We start from the raw sequence: 18,632 nt of genomic DNA, 5'->3' as shown, positions 1-18,632 counted from the left end.
GTTTCGAATACTTTCAATGACGTGGTTTATAATCACACATTCGTGTTTTGTTAGGAGTCTGGCAAAATAATTTGTTTCATATGGCATTTGAATAAGTATACGTACGCCATATTAAAGTTGTGTTTTTTCCACCATCTCGGAACAGCACATCTATATAGTTTTGTGTGTATATTTCCTCAAGAGATGACGTGTTATATACCCAATCAAATGCCAGTTGTTTAATATGGTCAGATCATTAATCAACACAACCTTGCAAAATTGGTAAGGACCAAAATCTTTTTTGGTATTACCGTTACACTTTACTAAGTACACTGTTTACTTTTCTATCCAGAGTGTAACATATGTGTCTTTAGTAATCCTTTCTCGCAAACTAAGTGTTCGCAATACATCCAGTAGTCGGTCCAATAGTGAACTAAACTAAGTTTACACATATTGCAAATGTACCCATATTTGGAGTCATTTGTGAGTAAAGTAGAACAACGGCTTCAGGTGGGAAGATCATTCTACGAAAAACTAAAATTAGATAACAGTATATACGATGTTTTCCATCATAACTTTGTCTTCTTTGTTTGTTATATTTGTTAGTTTTGATTGCTAATCCAAATATCTCTAAACGTTTGGATTTAAATCGAATCTCTTCGATATCATCCATTTCGGCCACCTCCTGAGCAGATCTGACACGTGTCAAACATGTGATTAAAGGAACATTAATATAATTATATTCGTAATATTCAAAATTAAGTTGCCACATACGACTGTTTGGAAAATTATAATAATGTTTTAAATGATTTAGTCATCTAAAACTCAATCATGTTGTTAATAGCATTAAACAAGTTACTCGAGAATTTCCGTACATTCCTTACTGACGGAAACTATCTAAGTACTATAAACCGGTATTTATAGGTTATTGCATTAGGGAAAATATGAACGAATTTTTGGGATGGAATACTGCATGACCTAGTGAGTGCAGTATATCCATCCGACAAAACGAGTTCATATTTTCCCATACAAATGCAGTAACCTTTTAATTATATGCTCATTGTTTTAATTCTACCCAAGACTTGATTATATGAACACAATTACACTACAATAAATAAAGTAACTGAATATATGCTGTATTCCAAACTAAATACACAAGCACATATTCATCATTAAACAACAGCAACATTATTACTGCGCACATAACTCAGCCCAGATAAATTTGTACTTAGTCGCGCGCTCGACGACATAACTTTCGAAAGAAAATGGAAAGTCTAGTTAAAATTAAAATGTAGAATCATATTGTGAATGAATGTGCATTGCAACAACGTTACCATTTGACCTGGAATGAATAGATTTTGGTGTTTGTTTCGATTCTACAAAATTTCGTGATTATGGACTGGAGTTGTATGTGACAATTTCACATGAAATACATGGGATTGAAGAAGCTAGAGAGAAGCGTGATGACATCTGCAAATGTGTTTGTATTTCTGTCATTGAATGTTAGAAATCATAATGTGTGGAAAATATGAAGTCTTTCCATTGCAATTATCAAAAAGACGCTATGAAATTAAATGCTTATTTCATTTAGAGTGCAGTACGGAGGATGTAATTGCACTTATCATCGACTTTACAGTACAATTTCGAAATGTGTATTCAAGATTGAGAACCTATGACATGGCTCATGCAATTCGGATTTGAAGAAGTAAGAAAGTACATTTTGAGGAAATTCAGGATGTAAAACTAGGTATATTTTATTTTGCCATTCTTATCACCAGCTAAAGAAGACAGTATATGACTTGTCACTTGTATGTTATTTGTAAGGACCTTTTCTTGCGTCTGTTGTATACTGTAGCTAGCCGAAACATTGTATCAACGCGGAATGTGCCAAAGCAGCTGGTATGTGGCAGTCCACGAAACATGTTTTAGTTCATTCAGAAAAATTTAAACAACCACAACGTAAAGAGCCTCTTAGTGTAAATAATATGTTTACAAATCAAAAGTACTGACGTTTGCGTCCATTGTTTGTTTGCAATAGAAAATAGATCCATTATGCACATGAATGCTATATGTGTATTGGCGAGCGGGTTCCGTATCGAGTAATGCTGCACGATTCTGATAATGTAAAGTTAACGGGATAACAAATGAGCATATAATAAAGCGGTAATACCTCGCGCCTCTGCAAATCTCATTTGTATAAATACCTCATAGCCTGATATATTTTTCATGTGGATCAAGCCACACTATAAAGAACCGCTATTCTAGTATTTCTAATAGAGGAATGAAACTGATTGATTGATTGATTGATTGATTGATTGATTGATTGATTGTATTTTAACGGCGCAACAGCACTGTTAGGCTATTAAGCGCCATACAAAATGTTATATGTATAAGCGTTTAAAAATTATAAAAATTCTCATATCGACCAGAGATATCAAAACCAAATATATGAAATTATAATGATAAGATGATAACGGTGAATAATAAAGCTTCCAGATCAACGGTCAACGTAAATGGTGTATGTTAATGAAGACTGATGAAACGGCATTGAAGAAAGGGGAAGGCATATATATTACAGAAAACTGCTCTAGGTGATGGCATGACAGTTAACGTTTAGAGTAATTGTTCACTGTTTTCATGAAATATATAATACACGTCATGTTTATTGTATCAAACGTTCCTTCATGCCAGGCACATTGTAATACTGATTGCGCGTATGTTGCAGGTTGAAACACTTTATCATAAAGTACTTCACAGTCAATGGTTGATTGTAAGAAACGCACTCTGGTTGGTCTTCACCTTTTAGTATGTGGGAGTGGGTTATATAAGTATGACCAGTTCGGATTCTAGCAATGATAACCTCCTTCCTACGCATGCTTCTGTAGGAAGGAATCCATGCTCCTAGGGCTGGATTGATTGCGTGAAGTTTATTATTCACTGCATCATTCCAGGATATTTGCCACTTCTGACGTAAAGTTTCTTTGATACTAGGTTTAACATCATGATATGATATTGTAAATTCAGTTGGTTCTTGAGATAGGGCCATTTTAGCTGCGCGATCCGCTTTTTCATTACCTTTGATACCAATATGGGTAGGTAACCAACAGTTTACGATATTGTGGGAGGTAATCAGCTTAGTATTTTTGACGCGAACATTGGTCAACCTGGGTACTTCAGTTTTCTATTATGTAGTGACTGAGGTACTGATAGAGAGTCGGAAAAGATGATGATGCTTAAAATACGTTTGTTTTCTATATATTGCAGAGCAAGGTCTATTGCTATGATTTCGGCTGAAAACATAGATGTGCCATTTGATAAGCGACCTTGTCTTTTGTGATTTCCACTAACGAAGGCTGCAGCAGCCTTTACCTCATCCTTTGACCCGTCGGTATAAGTTCTTGTTTAGTATTTAAATTCGGTGAGGAGTACATGATAACAGTTGTGGAAGATGGAAGGGTTTGTCTCGGACTTATTTCCATCGTGTAGCATATAAAGTAATTTTGGTTGTTTAAGTAGCCAAGGTGGTGTTTCGGGGATGGACGTTTTCTAAATGTTAGAAAGATCAATTTTTATACTGTCACGGCTGGATGATATTCTAATGCCAAAGGAAGGTATGGCGTTTGGTTTATTTTCGTATAAGGTTTTGCATTTGGCTTGAAAAACAGCCGAAAAAGCAGGGTTCAGAGGGTTTGATTTTAATTTGAGAACATACTGTGTGGAAAGCATTTGTCTACGATGTGATAAACGTGGTTTGTTCGCTTCAGCTAGAATGCTATGATGGGGATGTCTTAAATGCTCCCAGAGCGAACCTTATTCCTTGATGATGAATTGGATAAAGCATTTTCAAATATGACTTTCTAGCTGAACGCAACCATAGTCCAGTTTTGAGCGAATAAACGTTATATATGAATAGAGGATGACTTTTCTATCAGCACCCCAGTCGGGGTGCACTACTACTTTAAGTATATCTAGAGCTTTTAAGTTCTTTAGGGGTGGAATAAAAGTCAGATTTCTGTCGAAGATAATACATACTATTTTTGAGTTAGAGAATTTGAAACCGTTAGTACTACCCCAATTTTGAATCTTGTTTATATGTTGCTGTACTTGTCATTCAATTGTATACATGTCCTTTGATCGATAACATATTAGAAAATTATCAACGTATTGCAAGCAATCCACCTCAGGATCCAAACACTTGATGATGCTATTAATTTTTTAATGTTGAAAAGCGTCACAGATAAAATACTGCCCTGGGGCACACCCATCTCTTGCTCGAACAGATATGAGAGGGTAGAGCCCACTCGTACCTTGAATTCTCTGTCTGAGAAAATGTTGGATATGAAAGCGGGCAGACGGCCTTTCAGAGCGTGAACGTGCAGGTCATTTAGTATTCCGTACTTCCCTGTCGTGTCAAAGGCGAATAAATGTTTCCAGTCTAACCATATGATCATTGCTGCTCCGGCCATATCGAAAGCCACTTTGGAAAGGATGTATTAAATTGTTACTTTCCGGGTACCATACAAGCCAAGAATTAATCATTCGTTCCATTGTTTTGCACACACAGCTTGTGAGTGCAATAGGTCAATAGTTGGCATGATCTGAGCTATATTTACCTGGTTTAGGAGCTGGTATTACTGTTGCTTCTTTCCACATTTTAGGAATATTACCCGTACTCCATAAACCATTGACGATTTTCAAAAGAGATGTTAATGATGATTCTGGAAGGTGTTTCAAAAACTGGTAATGTATTTCATCAGGCCCAGCGGCTGTATCACGGGCCTTATCTAAAGCCTCCATAAGCTCCAATAGTGAAAACAATTGGTTAAAACTTTCCAAATTGTTGGATGTAAATTTTAAACTTGACTTTTCCTTTTGAGCTTTTAATCTTCCGAAGGCTTCTGAACAATTAGATCATGATGACGTCTTCGAGGAAATGTGAGCAAGAACATTTGCAATGTCACGATTTGAACTAAAATTGTTATTGTTCAGTTCCAGATGTCGGAGAGAATTGTGTTTCCGTTTATTTTGCGGATAGTGTCCCAAACTTTCTTAATAGAGGAACGAGAGTTTAAATAAGAAAGATATTTATTCCATGATACTCGTTTATTTTCTTTGATTGTGGGTCGAGCTTGGGCCCGAAGAATACGATATTTACTTACATTTTCGGGCGTCGGACGATTGTTAAATTGTTCAATGCTTCTCGGCGTTGTCTAATCGTTTCCTTACATTCCTTAGTGACCCAAGGCTTTGTGGCTCTTTTACAGTTCGGTGAGGACCTGGGTATCGATTCTTCTGCAATCTCTATTACAATAGAAATAAAATGCTGAATAGGGTCATTAGTGTTGAAAAATGTATATTCACTAACGTTTAAAACTGTATCCTCATTGACGTTGAAAACTGTATCCTCTTTAACGTTGAAAACTATGATTCAGCCTAGTTTCGAACTTAGCTCAGTCGGCCTTCTTCATATTCCATTGTGGAATTGTAGACTTAATATTTAATAGTGATGACTGCTGTGAATGTCATCAGCGACCTTCCATTCATAGCCCAAAAGCAGCGACGGGGAACAAATTGTCAAATAGATGCACGTGTATGTACCCGTTCCTGGTTGTAAATATGTCGGTGTTTTGGTGTTATATATACACAAATCTTGTCTAGAAATGATGTCCTCTACTTTTTGACCTCTGTCACGTATATGATTTGATCCCCAGAAAATGGTATTTGCATTACAAGAGCAAACGCTATGTACACATTGCTGTATCAAGTTACGTAATATTGCCACGGACTCTCTGACGTAATCACATCATTTATGAGTGGTGGTTCACCTTAGCGGTGACATAAGCTGCTGTTTAGATGGTAAAACATTACAAATTGCATTACCATTATATTTTGTATAAAGGTAACTCGTAAGAAATATTATTTCTTTTTACCAAGCACAACATCTTACAAAGATAATATTCTACTATTTCCATATGAATGCGTTTCAACCAGTGTACAATGTATACGTTTTATTACTACATCACATACAGGTGTGAAGCAGGGTTCTCTGCTCAGCTATGTGTAATTGGAACCGATACCTCTTTTTGTGACACGGATCTCAGTTTGAATTAGATTGGTATTCAGCCCTATCGGTTTTAACATTAATGACGTAAACAAGATTTTGAGAGCACAGTTTTGGGGCTAGCCTGAAGTCATTTACCAGTGAGACTTTCTTTATTTATCAAACAACATGCTAAAATGTTAAATAAGAGCTGTAACCGCGGTGAATACGAAACGCCTAGGCAACTATTTGATTCCCCGCCCCCGAAAAAAAACATATATACATTAACATATTATGTGCGATTTACAACAATGAACAAACCAAATTGAAATGTAGACATAATATTGTTAAAAAATTCGATTAATTTCCTTTTATGATAATATTTAATAGTTTCCAGGTGAAGATGCATGTTTTCAGTTTTATCAATAATCATAGTCAGGTCATGCATTATAGCTTGCGAGGTCCAAGGCCAGTCCTATTCCTGTTCGAATCATTGTCATAGAGTAAAACTACTGAATATGTAGTCAAAGGATCTGCAGCATGTATTTTAGTTGGCAGAATAGACTAATATTTGCATTTTAAAAAATACGGTATTACTATAACTATAACTATAACGTTTTATTTATTTATAAGGCGTAACATTTCGTGAGGGTATGAAAAGGAATATATTTCTAACGGGTTACGTTTCAGACAGTGAAGCCTTACGTTCGCCAGTTTCGGCATGATCGCAACTACCGAAAAGTGGTTTCAAAATGTCGTTCGTGGCATGTGCGGTAGATAATAATCACAGAGGCTGGGATTGATTGCCGTTAATTCACTTGGTTTGGATACTATTTTCTACATTTGTTAAATTAATTGTTGCAGAAATTAAATCGTATAATCTTTTCAGAATGATCATTTTACATTTGTCTTGAAACCAATCATATCATTCACCCTATGCGACTTAATGCAAATAACCTTTCGCAACATGCATTGACTTCAGACCACTGTCATGTTTATTTGTTTAACCTAAGCAACATAATACTGGGGACGTATAACATATGTAATGAAAATGTCTGTTTAATGAGTGTCGGGTCTGGAACGTCTGGCTGTGTACTTTTTTAGTCTTCTTTTGGGACTGATGGCGACAATAATGATTATTTTGACGACGCATTCCACATTTAGTCACCGCAACAACCCCAAGAAAACAACAAAAACAAAATCAGATGGCAATATAAGTATGTCCTTTCTATATATATATATATATATATATATATATATATATATATATATATATATATATATATATATATATATATATCTTCTCAATATACCAAATGCTCACAACTAACAAATATTTGTAAATACAAACATTTTTTCGTTGTATTTCGCGCCAGTCAACACAAAATAAATGTATGTAAAGTGTATGTTTAACATGAAAGTAGATGAATATAAAAGTACTTCGTATTGCTCAGTCCTTTGTGTGGTGTACTATGAATTAATTGATGGTATTTGCTTTATGTCTTTAACAAGTCCTCCAGTCCTGATTAATATATTCTTTTAAACCTAGTTGGCTTTTTATGTCTACATCATAAGTTAAAGCAAAGGTTCTTAAAACGAAAGTGTATAAGCTTGTTAAAACCCTCAAGGGATGCCTTATCAAATGAATCAGCCAAAACAAGTGTCAATACTGATACCATCCGAAATACCTTGCCTTTGGCATGTCACACGAAAAGATGAAAAGTTTGAATTCATTTTCTTCTATTTCCTTATTCGTCCTTGCGATAATTTCACTCTTTCATTCACCGTTAAATTCGTTACAACTCTTTTATTTTCATTTTATTTCATCATTATGGTTAATTGAAAGTAAAAGGAAAGCCATTGATATAATTAATGAGGTTTTATCACTGAAGTTTGTATTTGCTCACTGTAAATTTTCCTCTTGCATTTTGTTTTTATGTGTCTGTGCGTACGTTAGGAATGGATAACTTTCAATTATAAATAGACGAGAAACAGTATCCTGTGATGCATGACAAGAAGCATAGAAAGAGACGGGCATAAATAAAGTTCAGAAACTGTTATAGAATAAAATGGGTTCAAATTTATGTCGATTACATCGTATTTATCACGACCCAACGCTCTGTTTTGACGTTTGTCTTATTCTTGTTGTGGAGGAAAATAAACTTTGGCCTTATTTCCTATTGTAAACTATTTTTCCTTCCGCACATTAGATACCTCAGGGACAAATGCAAAAAGCCCTGGATTTTAGTACGAGTGTGTACAGATTGGAGATCAAAAAAAAGATCTTGCTCCGGTTATACAGGTAAGATTGAATTTAACTTTCGTTCGACTGCGTACAGATCAGCTTCCAAACCTAGAGAGCACATACTTCATCCAATGTACAATCAATGTCTTCGATTCTGTCTGGATGCTTTTAGCACTTCCCCTGTACAATGCCTCTATGTTGACGACTGAAATTGATTCTTCATTATGCTACTGAACCAAATTCGATTCCATCTAATAATGTATGATGTAATGTTTAAGCTCGTGTACCAAACCATAAAAAAGGCATAAGACTGAACGTTTATAAACTAGGTTGAGTCAAGCAGATTTATTTCGTCTTACTTGTCCAAATCGTATCTGTACCTTTCTAGTTTTAAAGCGGATATCGTGAGGACACATAGTTATTGATTGCAAAATTCGAGTTTCCTCTTTCGAGAAGCAAAACCCATGTAGTAATTGACATCTACCGTAAGCGTTTCTCCCCTTATAGAGATGATCTCACCAGAAGATAAAAAAAGATGGTAAAACTTCTTGGTATATTTAAATTTGAATACATATGGTCACAATAATTTATACTTCTATAGGTTTTATCTCAAAAGGTTTAATGTACAACATTACACGCACCCTAAGCTGGTTCAGAAAATTCATGTACTTACCTTTATCATTATGATTTATCACACCCATCAATACTTGCCATGTGATAAAGTAATGCGACAGTTAAATTTCCTATAAATTTATGACTCGAAAAACGAAGAACGTTAGTCGCTATCACTTTAGAGGTAAAATATTTTACATTAAGGATCAGAGTGTAAACCTTTCCCTACAAGTGGTATTTGTTTGCAGAGAAGGGTACATCTGAGTTCTCATAATAACTAAACGGATCTAAACCTTCATTTTTTATATGCAGATTGGAAACAATTGCCGATAACCAACTTCACCATTTCTTCATGGAGTCGGCCCACCTAAAATATCTTAACTATGTAGACGCAGCTTTAGAACTTGTCATATAACAAGTCATGATTTCATGCATGTATTCATGTATCTACATTTACAATTTATGTCAAATACTTCTGGTCCAGTGTAGGGTATGTACACAGACACAGACACACACACACACACACACACATATATATATATATATATATATATATATATATATATATATATATATATATATATATATATATATATTGCATGTCTTAGTAGTTACAAGTGCTTCAAGCCGAGTAAAGGATTACAGTAGTACTAAAGAGGGAATTCTCTTGTTGTTTTTAATGGCACGTTTGGCGGTATCATATGAAGGAAAAGGGAGCTGAAAATCTTTACCAAGAATACATATAGGGCGGGTATCGGTGGTTTAGAATAGCCAATAATGTGATAAAAGTCGTTTTAATGAGAACGAAATTACCGAGTGGACTTTATTACTATCAGCTAGTACTTGTAGCATTCAAGAGGTCAAAAATTATACAAGAAGAGAATAATAACCTTCCGAATTTAGAACAGGGTTCAATATTATACTGTCTAGCTTGAAATGTACCTGTACTGCTGCTCGACAATCCATATACATGAACTAAGCATTGACGAATTTTTCACTTTTCACTGTATATTCTATTTTTCCCCATAGTTTTTGGAGAATATGAAATACCATATATACATTTCTTATGCGTCAGACACTGTGAATTTTTTTATAGCACATTTGAAAGCGATCATTGTTTATACATTCCACAGACGTACAATACAATGCAAGCAGTTATGCTTATATAAAAAATTAATACTATTACAAACAGAAGAACAATCGATCAAATTAAATGTTCCTAAATGTATGTTGCCTCTGACCTTACCCTATGGATAACAGCAAGCTGTATTTTAGTGTGCGTGTGTGTGTGTGTGTGTGTGTGTGTGTGTGTGTGTGTGTGACGACATTTATTAAAAGAACCGTATCAGGCTCCTATATCACTCCGCATTGTACACTGAGCCACCCCGACGTGCACTCCCAGCCCCAGAAAACGAAAACAAACCCAAATAAAACCATACAACAATATAATCATCTCCTTTTGATATAGTTCGTTAGAACATAAGAAATGCTCACATTTAACAAATATTTGTAAATATCAAAATTAAGCAGGCTTCTTTATTTCCTGTATCACCCTTGTATTGCATTTCACACCCGTCAACACGAAATCAATGCATTTAAAGTGTACTTTTAACATGAAAGAAGTTGAAAAGGAAAAGTATTGCGTGTTGCTCAATAATTTATCTGTATTATAGTATGAATGAATGGTTGATGATAGTTGATCAATATTTCTTTAACAAGGTACACAATCCTGCGTAATATATTCTTTTAAACCTAGTTGTTAGTTATGTTTATATCATAAGTCAAAGTATTTTAATTTTGTCTAAATTCTACGTTGTAATCATGCATACCAATATAAATTTGACGAGACATATACGTACCTATTGCCTGTTGTTTCCGATTCATAATTCGCTGACATGTTTGCTGTACCAGTTGCTTCTAAGAAGTCAACAATATATGATGCAATGTTATGGCTTAAAATAAGGCCTAAGGTTTTTTAAGCTATGTGCATCATTGCAAGGTCTCTAAGTTGGATCAATAAAATAAAATGAAACAAGCACGAAGTAGATTCTTTTTTTCATGTAGATCTCTCAAATACAATAATCAATAATATCAATCTGATAAATTAATGTGACAGCTAAATTGATAAACTGATAACTCGAGTACAGAAATACGTTAATCTATATCACTCCAGAGATAAATACTGTACGTTTATCATTAGTTCGTATTCTATTCCGTCGAAGTAGTGTTTGTTTGCAGGATAAAGGTTCACTGAGGTCTCAACATAACTAATCATATCTAAGATTGAATTCTAATGACCAGAATGCAAATCATTGCTGATATCCAACAATATATTTTCATGATGTCGGACCTAATAAGCAACTCTTAACTATTTGGGCGAAGTTGTGGAACTTGTCCAGGAACAAATCATAGTTTTACGCATTTTATTCGTGTATCTACATGTACAATCTATGCTATATATATATATATATATATATATATATATATATATATATATATATATATATATATATATATATATATATTGCATGTCTTAGTAGATATAGAAGCATTAAGCCGAATAAAGAATTAGGGTAGTAATACAGATGTTATTCTCTTCTTGCTTTTAACGACACGCTTGACAATATTGTGCCGAGGACATGGGAACTAAAGGTCTTTTCAAAGGACACGCCGAGGTAGTTGACCGGTATCACTATAGCCAATAACGTCATAAAGGTGATTTTAACAGAGAAAGCAAATACTAAATTATCTGTATTACTATTAGCTAGTAATTGTAGCATTCAAAGGGTCAATAAATTTACACAAGAAGATCATAAAAACCTTCCAAATTTGGGACATGTTCTATCGGACACTTGTACCAGAGTTTAGTTCAGCGGATCTATTGGCTTACACTGTCTAGTTTAAAGCTGACCTGTAGCTCTGTTTAACAACCCCTATACTTGAACTGAGCATTGTTGAAGTTTTCACTTTTCACTGTATTTTATATTATCTACCACAGTTTGGAAGAAAATGAAGTACCTTATGTACATTTCCTATCCGGCAAACACTGTGTATCATTTAGAGAATGTTTGAAAGATATCATTGTTTATGTATTCCACCGACGTACGACACAATGCAAGCAATGATGTTGATATTAAAATTAACACTGTTAAAGATAGAATAAAAATCAAATGAATGAAAAGTTCTAAAATATATGTTGCCTTTGACCGTACCCTATGGATAATATCAAGCTGTGTTTTATTGTGTCTGTCTGTGTGTGTATGTGAATAAGAAGTGTACGTTTTTCCGTATCAGGCTACTATATCACTCTACGCTCTATATGTATCCATCCCGACATATCCCCACCAAAACACAATAAAAGAAAAACGTGTAAAAATGCAGATATATCCTTGTTCATATAGTTGCTCACAAAATAAAAAATGCCCACTGTTATTTGTCAATAGCAGTATTGGGCATACTTCTTTGTTTTTTTAATATTTTTGTATTGTATTTCGCACCATTCAATGTAAGGTATTTAAAGGTTATTATTTTGACACGGATGGAATGTACATAAAAAGTGATACGTGTTGCCCAATTCTGTATCAGTGGTGTAAAATAAACTTAGATGATGATAGTTAATCAATATTTCTTTAACATGACATCCAATCCCGCGTAATATAGTCTCTTAAACCAAGTTGGGGTTTTAGATTTATATCACAAGTTAAGTAATTTCTTTTGGTCTGAATTTTACATTGTAATTATGGGTACCAGTATAAACCTAAAAAGACAAATACGTACTCATCATCTGTGGTGTCGAAATTGTCAAATCTCTAAAATGTTTCCTGTACCAGCCTTACCGAGAACTGGCCCAATACACAGTCAGCTGGAGGACTAGTCCGTCTCTGGTGCATTGATATTATACATTATATGAGACTCAATATCCGGGTTCTTGATGTGCAAAGGTGAACTTAATAATAGTGCACACGAAACGTAATCAGACTTGGGGATTCCCTGCTTCGAGCAGATATTTTGATATCGCATTCAGCCGAATGCCAGCTGTCACATGATCTATAGCAGGACAAATGCCTGGTGGAGGATGAAAAAGCAAATGTGTGTTACATTAAGCAGACGATACATTGACAGAATATAGACTAAGGCTATTGAAAAATCAATAGGGGTGAAGGTTCATTACCACACAATAATACAATATCATTTAGGGTACGTGCACATTAGTGAGGTTACAAGTACTTGAAAGATCTATGAAAAAAGTTGGAGGTACAAAAAAGGCAGAAAACGAGTTCAGCAAGTCAAGGTATCTTGTGAATTTGTTCCTTGTCTATACCACCTGTATACATACTCCTAGTTTCCTCTGATCCTTTTCACCCCATTTTGTATATTTGGACATTTATGTTGGGGTCTAGTGTCAGAGTCTATTCCCTACCGAAAAGGTGGAATTCACCGAAAACATTTGGTATCGACATAGGGTAGCCGCTTACTAGCCGGCCCAGCTAGCTTTAATTCGAATTCCAACTTTTAGACAGGGAATAGTCTCTGACCCTACACTCCAACATAAATGTCCAAACTTAAAACATGGTGTAGCAAAGGTCAGAGGAAACTCGGACTGTATATAGTACAAGAATTGAGCTTTGATGGTACTGTATTTAGTGGCTTTCATAGCTAAACTGACTGCTACTAACACTACAGCCTCAACCATCACCACAACAAACAACTACTACTACAACTACTTTTGTTAATCCTACTTGTTAATATTATAAAGGATACTCTACTGCGGAAGTCAGCACTGCCATCACCACACCACGTCGACTACGTTTTATTCTAAAATGCAAACTGCACTACTATATTTAGATTTATGTTTATATCACTAATATTAATACGTATACTACTGACATATCTGCTGCTGTTGCAGTATCACAATAAGCTTACCTCAATTACTACTCCTATCATAACATCTTTCGGTGTAACTAGATAAAGAATGAAACGCATACTCGTCTTTACCTGACGGCCATTATAAAATCCAACTAAACCTTTAAGGCCGTGTGTCACACACAATCTGGAAATGTTATAATGCCTGTATAGACCCGAATGTATTATTCAATGTCAATCACATTGTATTAATTAAGTATTTGCAGAACTTCAAAGCTGGGGTATGTAATCAATCCAAATCTACACTCGCGTTTTGTTATGAATCTTGATGAATAATTAGTTTGATATTATGGAGTATGAATACGTATCCATACTCCATATCAAACTTGTTTTCTCCACCTGACCAACACAGGTATGTAGTTTTGTATGTGTGTTTGCCTAGAAGGTGTGTTGTACCCCATCAAATTCCATTTGTTCAATACGGTCTGTCCAGTACTCGACACAAGTGTACAAAATGGAAAAGTTACATTATATTTTTAAGGTGACTAAAACTTAATAACCAACACAAACAATTTTTAACACCATATACTTAATTGGCTATTATCTTAATACTTTTACAATTACAGCGTTTTCTTTTCTATCCAGGGTGCAGAATATTTGCTTTTATTAGTCGTTGTAAGTCTCTAACTACTTGTCTATAAGGCAAGCATTCGTCTGCCCAGTAGCAAACTAAACTAGTTTTATACCGATTGAAAATATTATTATATATGGGACAATTTGTAAGAGGAAATGAAAACAATGTTTTGGATATTCGATGCAGATTCGGCGGGAAGGAAGTGTGCAAAATAAAATTAATCTAAAGTATCTGCGATGTTTCCCATATCGTTGGGTATTATGCTAAAGCTATTGAAATGCTCTTCAATAGCATTGGAAGAGCTTGCGAAGAGCTTTAGTCATCATTGAAGAAGAATTATTATTCCCAACAAAGATTCGTATCCCGTTAATATTTATATTGAGGAAATGAAAACAATGTTTTGGATATCCGATGCAGACTCGGCGGGAAGGATGTGTGCAAAATAAAATTAATCTAAAGTATCTGCGATGTTTTCCATATCGTTGGGTATTATGCTAAAGCTATTGAAATGCTCTTCAATAGCATTGGAAGAGTTTGCGAAGAGCTTTAGTCGTCATTGAAGAAGAATTATTATTCCCAACAAAGATTCGTATCCCGTTAATATTTTCAAGTGTTAAAACCATTGGAAGAGTTATAGTTAAGCTACAGCAGAATAATTACACCTTATAGACAATGAAGTTAGACAAATCTTGATTCCTTCACTTAATTCTTGTAACGTATTGGCTAATACGTTCACAGTAATCTAACCCGATTGAGTCAGTTGAAATATCAAATCAAAATATTTCAGGTATGTAACAAAAGCTACGACTTATCATAATTGTCTTTCGAAATTCCCCACCGCTCCTAAATCTTGAAGAGCATTTATATATTTAGCGAAGAGCTTTTGCCAATACATTAAAACAAGTAAGATTCCTAATGAAGATATGCATCTCGTTTACGTCTACAAGAGACAGATGTTCTGTAAGAATTAAATCAGAGCAACAGCATACCCCAAGTGCCCTTAGGTAATTCTAACAAAAGATTTCCAAATCTCTTCTCAAATCGGTTCAGTTCACATATTAGCTTAAAGCTCATCAGGCATAAGACGAACGCTGGTTCTTATCCTAAGGCTTCTGAACTGCTCTAGAAATGTTCATTACTGCAGAAGAGCATTGGAAGACTTTGCTGAGAGCTTTAGTCGTCAGTTAAAAAGAAGTATTATTCCAAACATTTTCAAGTGTCGACACAATTAGAAGACCTATAGTTGACCTATAACAGAATAGCTAACCTTTATGGACGATGACGGTAGATAAATCGTGTTTGTTTCACTTAATTCTTGTAACGTATTCGAAATTACATTTCCATTGATGTTTACTATTGGAGTCAGTTAAAATATCAAATCAAAACAGTTTAGGTATGTGACAAAAGTTAGGATGTATGCTAATTTTCTTCTAAATTCCCCTACCGCTCGTAATCGTGAAGAGCATTTATAAAGTTAGCTAAGAACAGTTGCCAATAGGTTACAGGAAGTAAGATTCCAAATGAAGCTATGAATCTCGTTTATATAGTTGGCGAAAAGCAATTGCAATTATGTCACAAGAAGTAAGATTCAAAATGAAGCTATGTACCTCGTTTACGTCTTCAAGCCCCGTGCCGGTCCAGGGTTGTAGAATAGGCCCGACGTGCCTCGCTACGTGTCTTAAAAGGCGACAAAGCAGATGCAACCTGTTTGCCGTGGATTGCGTCCCGTGTCGTGGGAGGAAAGGATCCTGGTAGTTGAGCAGAGGCTTTCCATGCAATACACTACTTTGGCCTCTACTTCTCTTGGGTGGTCGGGATGGGCCCGGTTCCGACAAATCGGCTAGTCACGGCTTTATCTTTCTCCTTGATTTAGAAAAGGCCTATGACACAACATGGAAGTACGGGATACTAAATGACCTGCACGATCTAGGTCTAAAAAACCGTCTGCCCTCTTTCATATCAAACTTTCTCTCAGACAGAAAATTCAAGGTACTAGTGGGCTCTACTCTCTCAGATTTGCACGAGCAAGAGATGGGTGTGCCCCAGGGCAGTATTTTATCTGTGACACTTTTCAATATCAAAATCAATAGCATCACCAAGTGTTTGACTCCTAGTATGGATTGCTCACTATATGTTGATGATTTTCTCTTATGTTACATATCAAAGCACATGCATCCAGTTGCAAGACAACTACAGAAAAATATAAACAAGGTACAAAATTGGGCAAGTACGAACGGCTTCAAATTCTCGAAATCAAAAACGGTGTGCATGCATTTCTCTCAGTTACGACGACACCACAATGAACCTAAACTCACACTGGATATTCCATTGTTGAGGAAACCAAATCTGAAGGCATTATTAAGGACAGAAAACTGACTTTTATTCCACACCTAAAGAACTTGAAAGCCAAATGCCTAAAAGCACTTAACATACTTAAAGTAGTAGCGCACACTGACTGGGGTGCTGATAGAAAAGTCATACTCAATCTTTATAGAAAGTTTATTCGTTCCAAACTGGACAATGGCTGCATTGTGTATGGTGCAGCCAGAACGTCATATCTTAAAATGCTTGATCCAATTGATCATCAAGGAATAAGACTGGCACTGGGAGCATTTAAAACATCCTCGTGTGAAAGCCTACTAGCTGAAGCGAACGAACCACCGTTATCGCATCGCAGAGAAATGCTTTCCGCACAGTATGCTCTCAAATTAAAATCAAACCCTCTGAAGCCTGCTTTTTCGGCTGATTTTTATCCCGAATACAAAACCTTATACGAAAATAAACCAAAAGCCATCCCTTCCTTTGGCATTAGAATATCATCCAGCCTTGACAGTGCCAACGTAGATCTTTCTACAATACAGAAAATGTCCATCTCCGCAACACCACCCTGGCTGCTTGGACGACCAAAAGTACTTTTTGCGCTCCATGACGCAAAAATATCCACAGCAAACCGTTCTGTCTTCCACAACTCGTACCATGAACTCCTCACCGAATTTAAGAACTACATAAGAATTTACACCGATGGATCAAAGGATGAGGAAAAGGCTGCTGCGGCCTTTGTTTGTGGAAATCACACAAGGCAAGTTCGCTTACCAAATGGAACATCAATTTTTACAGCCGAAATCAGAGCAATAGACCTTGCTCTGCAACATGTAGAAAACAAAAGTATTTTAAGCAGCATCATCTATAAGTATTTCAGTCACTACACGATATAAAACTGGAAAATCCATTATTGAAAGACATACTTATTAAAAATACCAATTTGAATGTCTCCCACAATATAATATACTGTTGGTTACCTAGCCATATTGGTATTAAAGGTAACGAAAAAGCGGTTAGCGCTGCTATAATGGCCCTTACTTAAGAACCATCCGATTTTAAAACACCGTATACTGATTTTAAGCCTAGTGTCAGAACGTCCTTACGTCAGAAGTGGCAGGCATCATGGAATGATGCAGTGAATAACAAACTTCATGCAATTAAGCAAAGTCTAGGAGAATGGAGGTAGTCATTGCAAGAATCCGAATTGGTCATACTCATATCACCCATTCCCACATACTAAAAGGTGAAGATCCACCAGAGTGCGTTTCTTGCAATGAACCTTTCACTGTTAAGCACTTTATGATAGAGTGTTTTGACCTGCAACCTACGCGCGATCAGTATTACAATGTGCCTGACATGAAGGAACTTTTTGATACCATAAACATTACTCGTATTACAGAGTACTTGAAAGCAGTGAACATTTACTCTAAACTCTAACTTTTATGTTATCACCTTGTGCAGTTTTATTCAATATATATACCGTCCCTTTTTAATAATTTTTGATCATTTTTTATTAAGCTACACCATTTACATTCCCCCGTTCATCGGGAAGCTTTATTTTACACCGTTACCATCTCACCGTTTTAATTTCAAGCATTTGTTTTTTATATCGCTGGTCGATATGAGACCTTTTATAAACTTTAAAAAATTGTACATATAACATTTTGTTAGGCGCTAAATAGCCTTACAGTGCTGATGCGCCGTTAAATTAAAATCAATCAATCTATTCGTCTTCAAGAGAAGAATAATGGGAGAGCAACAGCAATCACCAAATGTCCAAAGGTAATTCTTACACAAGTATTCCAATTGTCTTCTCAAATCGTGTCAGTTGACATTTTACCTAAAAGCTCTTCAGGGCAAAATACGAACGTTGGTTCTTATGATAAAACTTTTAAAATGGTCTTGAAATCTTCTTAACTCCAGAAGAGCATTTGACG

General features: G+C 35.5%; 1 protein-coding gene across 1 annotated transcript in view; it reads right to left on the bottom strand.

Annotated features, from left to right (window-relative positions):
* LOC149790347 (uncharacterized) overlaps positions 1-12,738 on the bottom strand; it is an 82,082-nt gene extending 69,344 nt beyond the window's left edge. The window contains exon 1 of the mRNA XM_089973455.1: positions 12,654-12,738. Coding sequence (XP_089829581.1) covers positions 12,654-12,660 — 7 coding nt within the window. The 5' untranslated portion in view covers positions 12,661-12,738. The remainder of the gene's footprint in view (positions 1-12,653) is intronic.
* Positions 12,739-18,632: the final 5,894 nt, after the last annotated feature.

The sequence above is a fragment of the Sinohyriopsis cumingii genome, chromosome 10 (genome assembly GCF_028554795.1).
Source record: "Sinohyriopsis cumingii isolate HCF-2022 chromosome 10, ASM2855479v2, whole genome shotgun sequence".
Classification (NCBI taxonomy): Eukaryota; Metazoa; Mollusca; class Bivalvia; order Unionida; family Unionidae; genus Sinohyriopsis; species Sinohyriopsis cumingii.
Note: the sequence above shows the minus strand (reverse complement) of the source record. Positions and strands in the feature narration are given on the sequence as shown.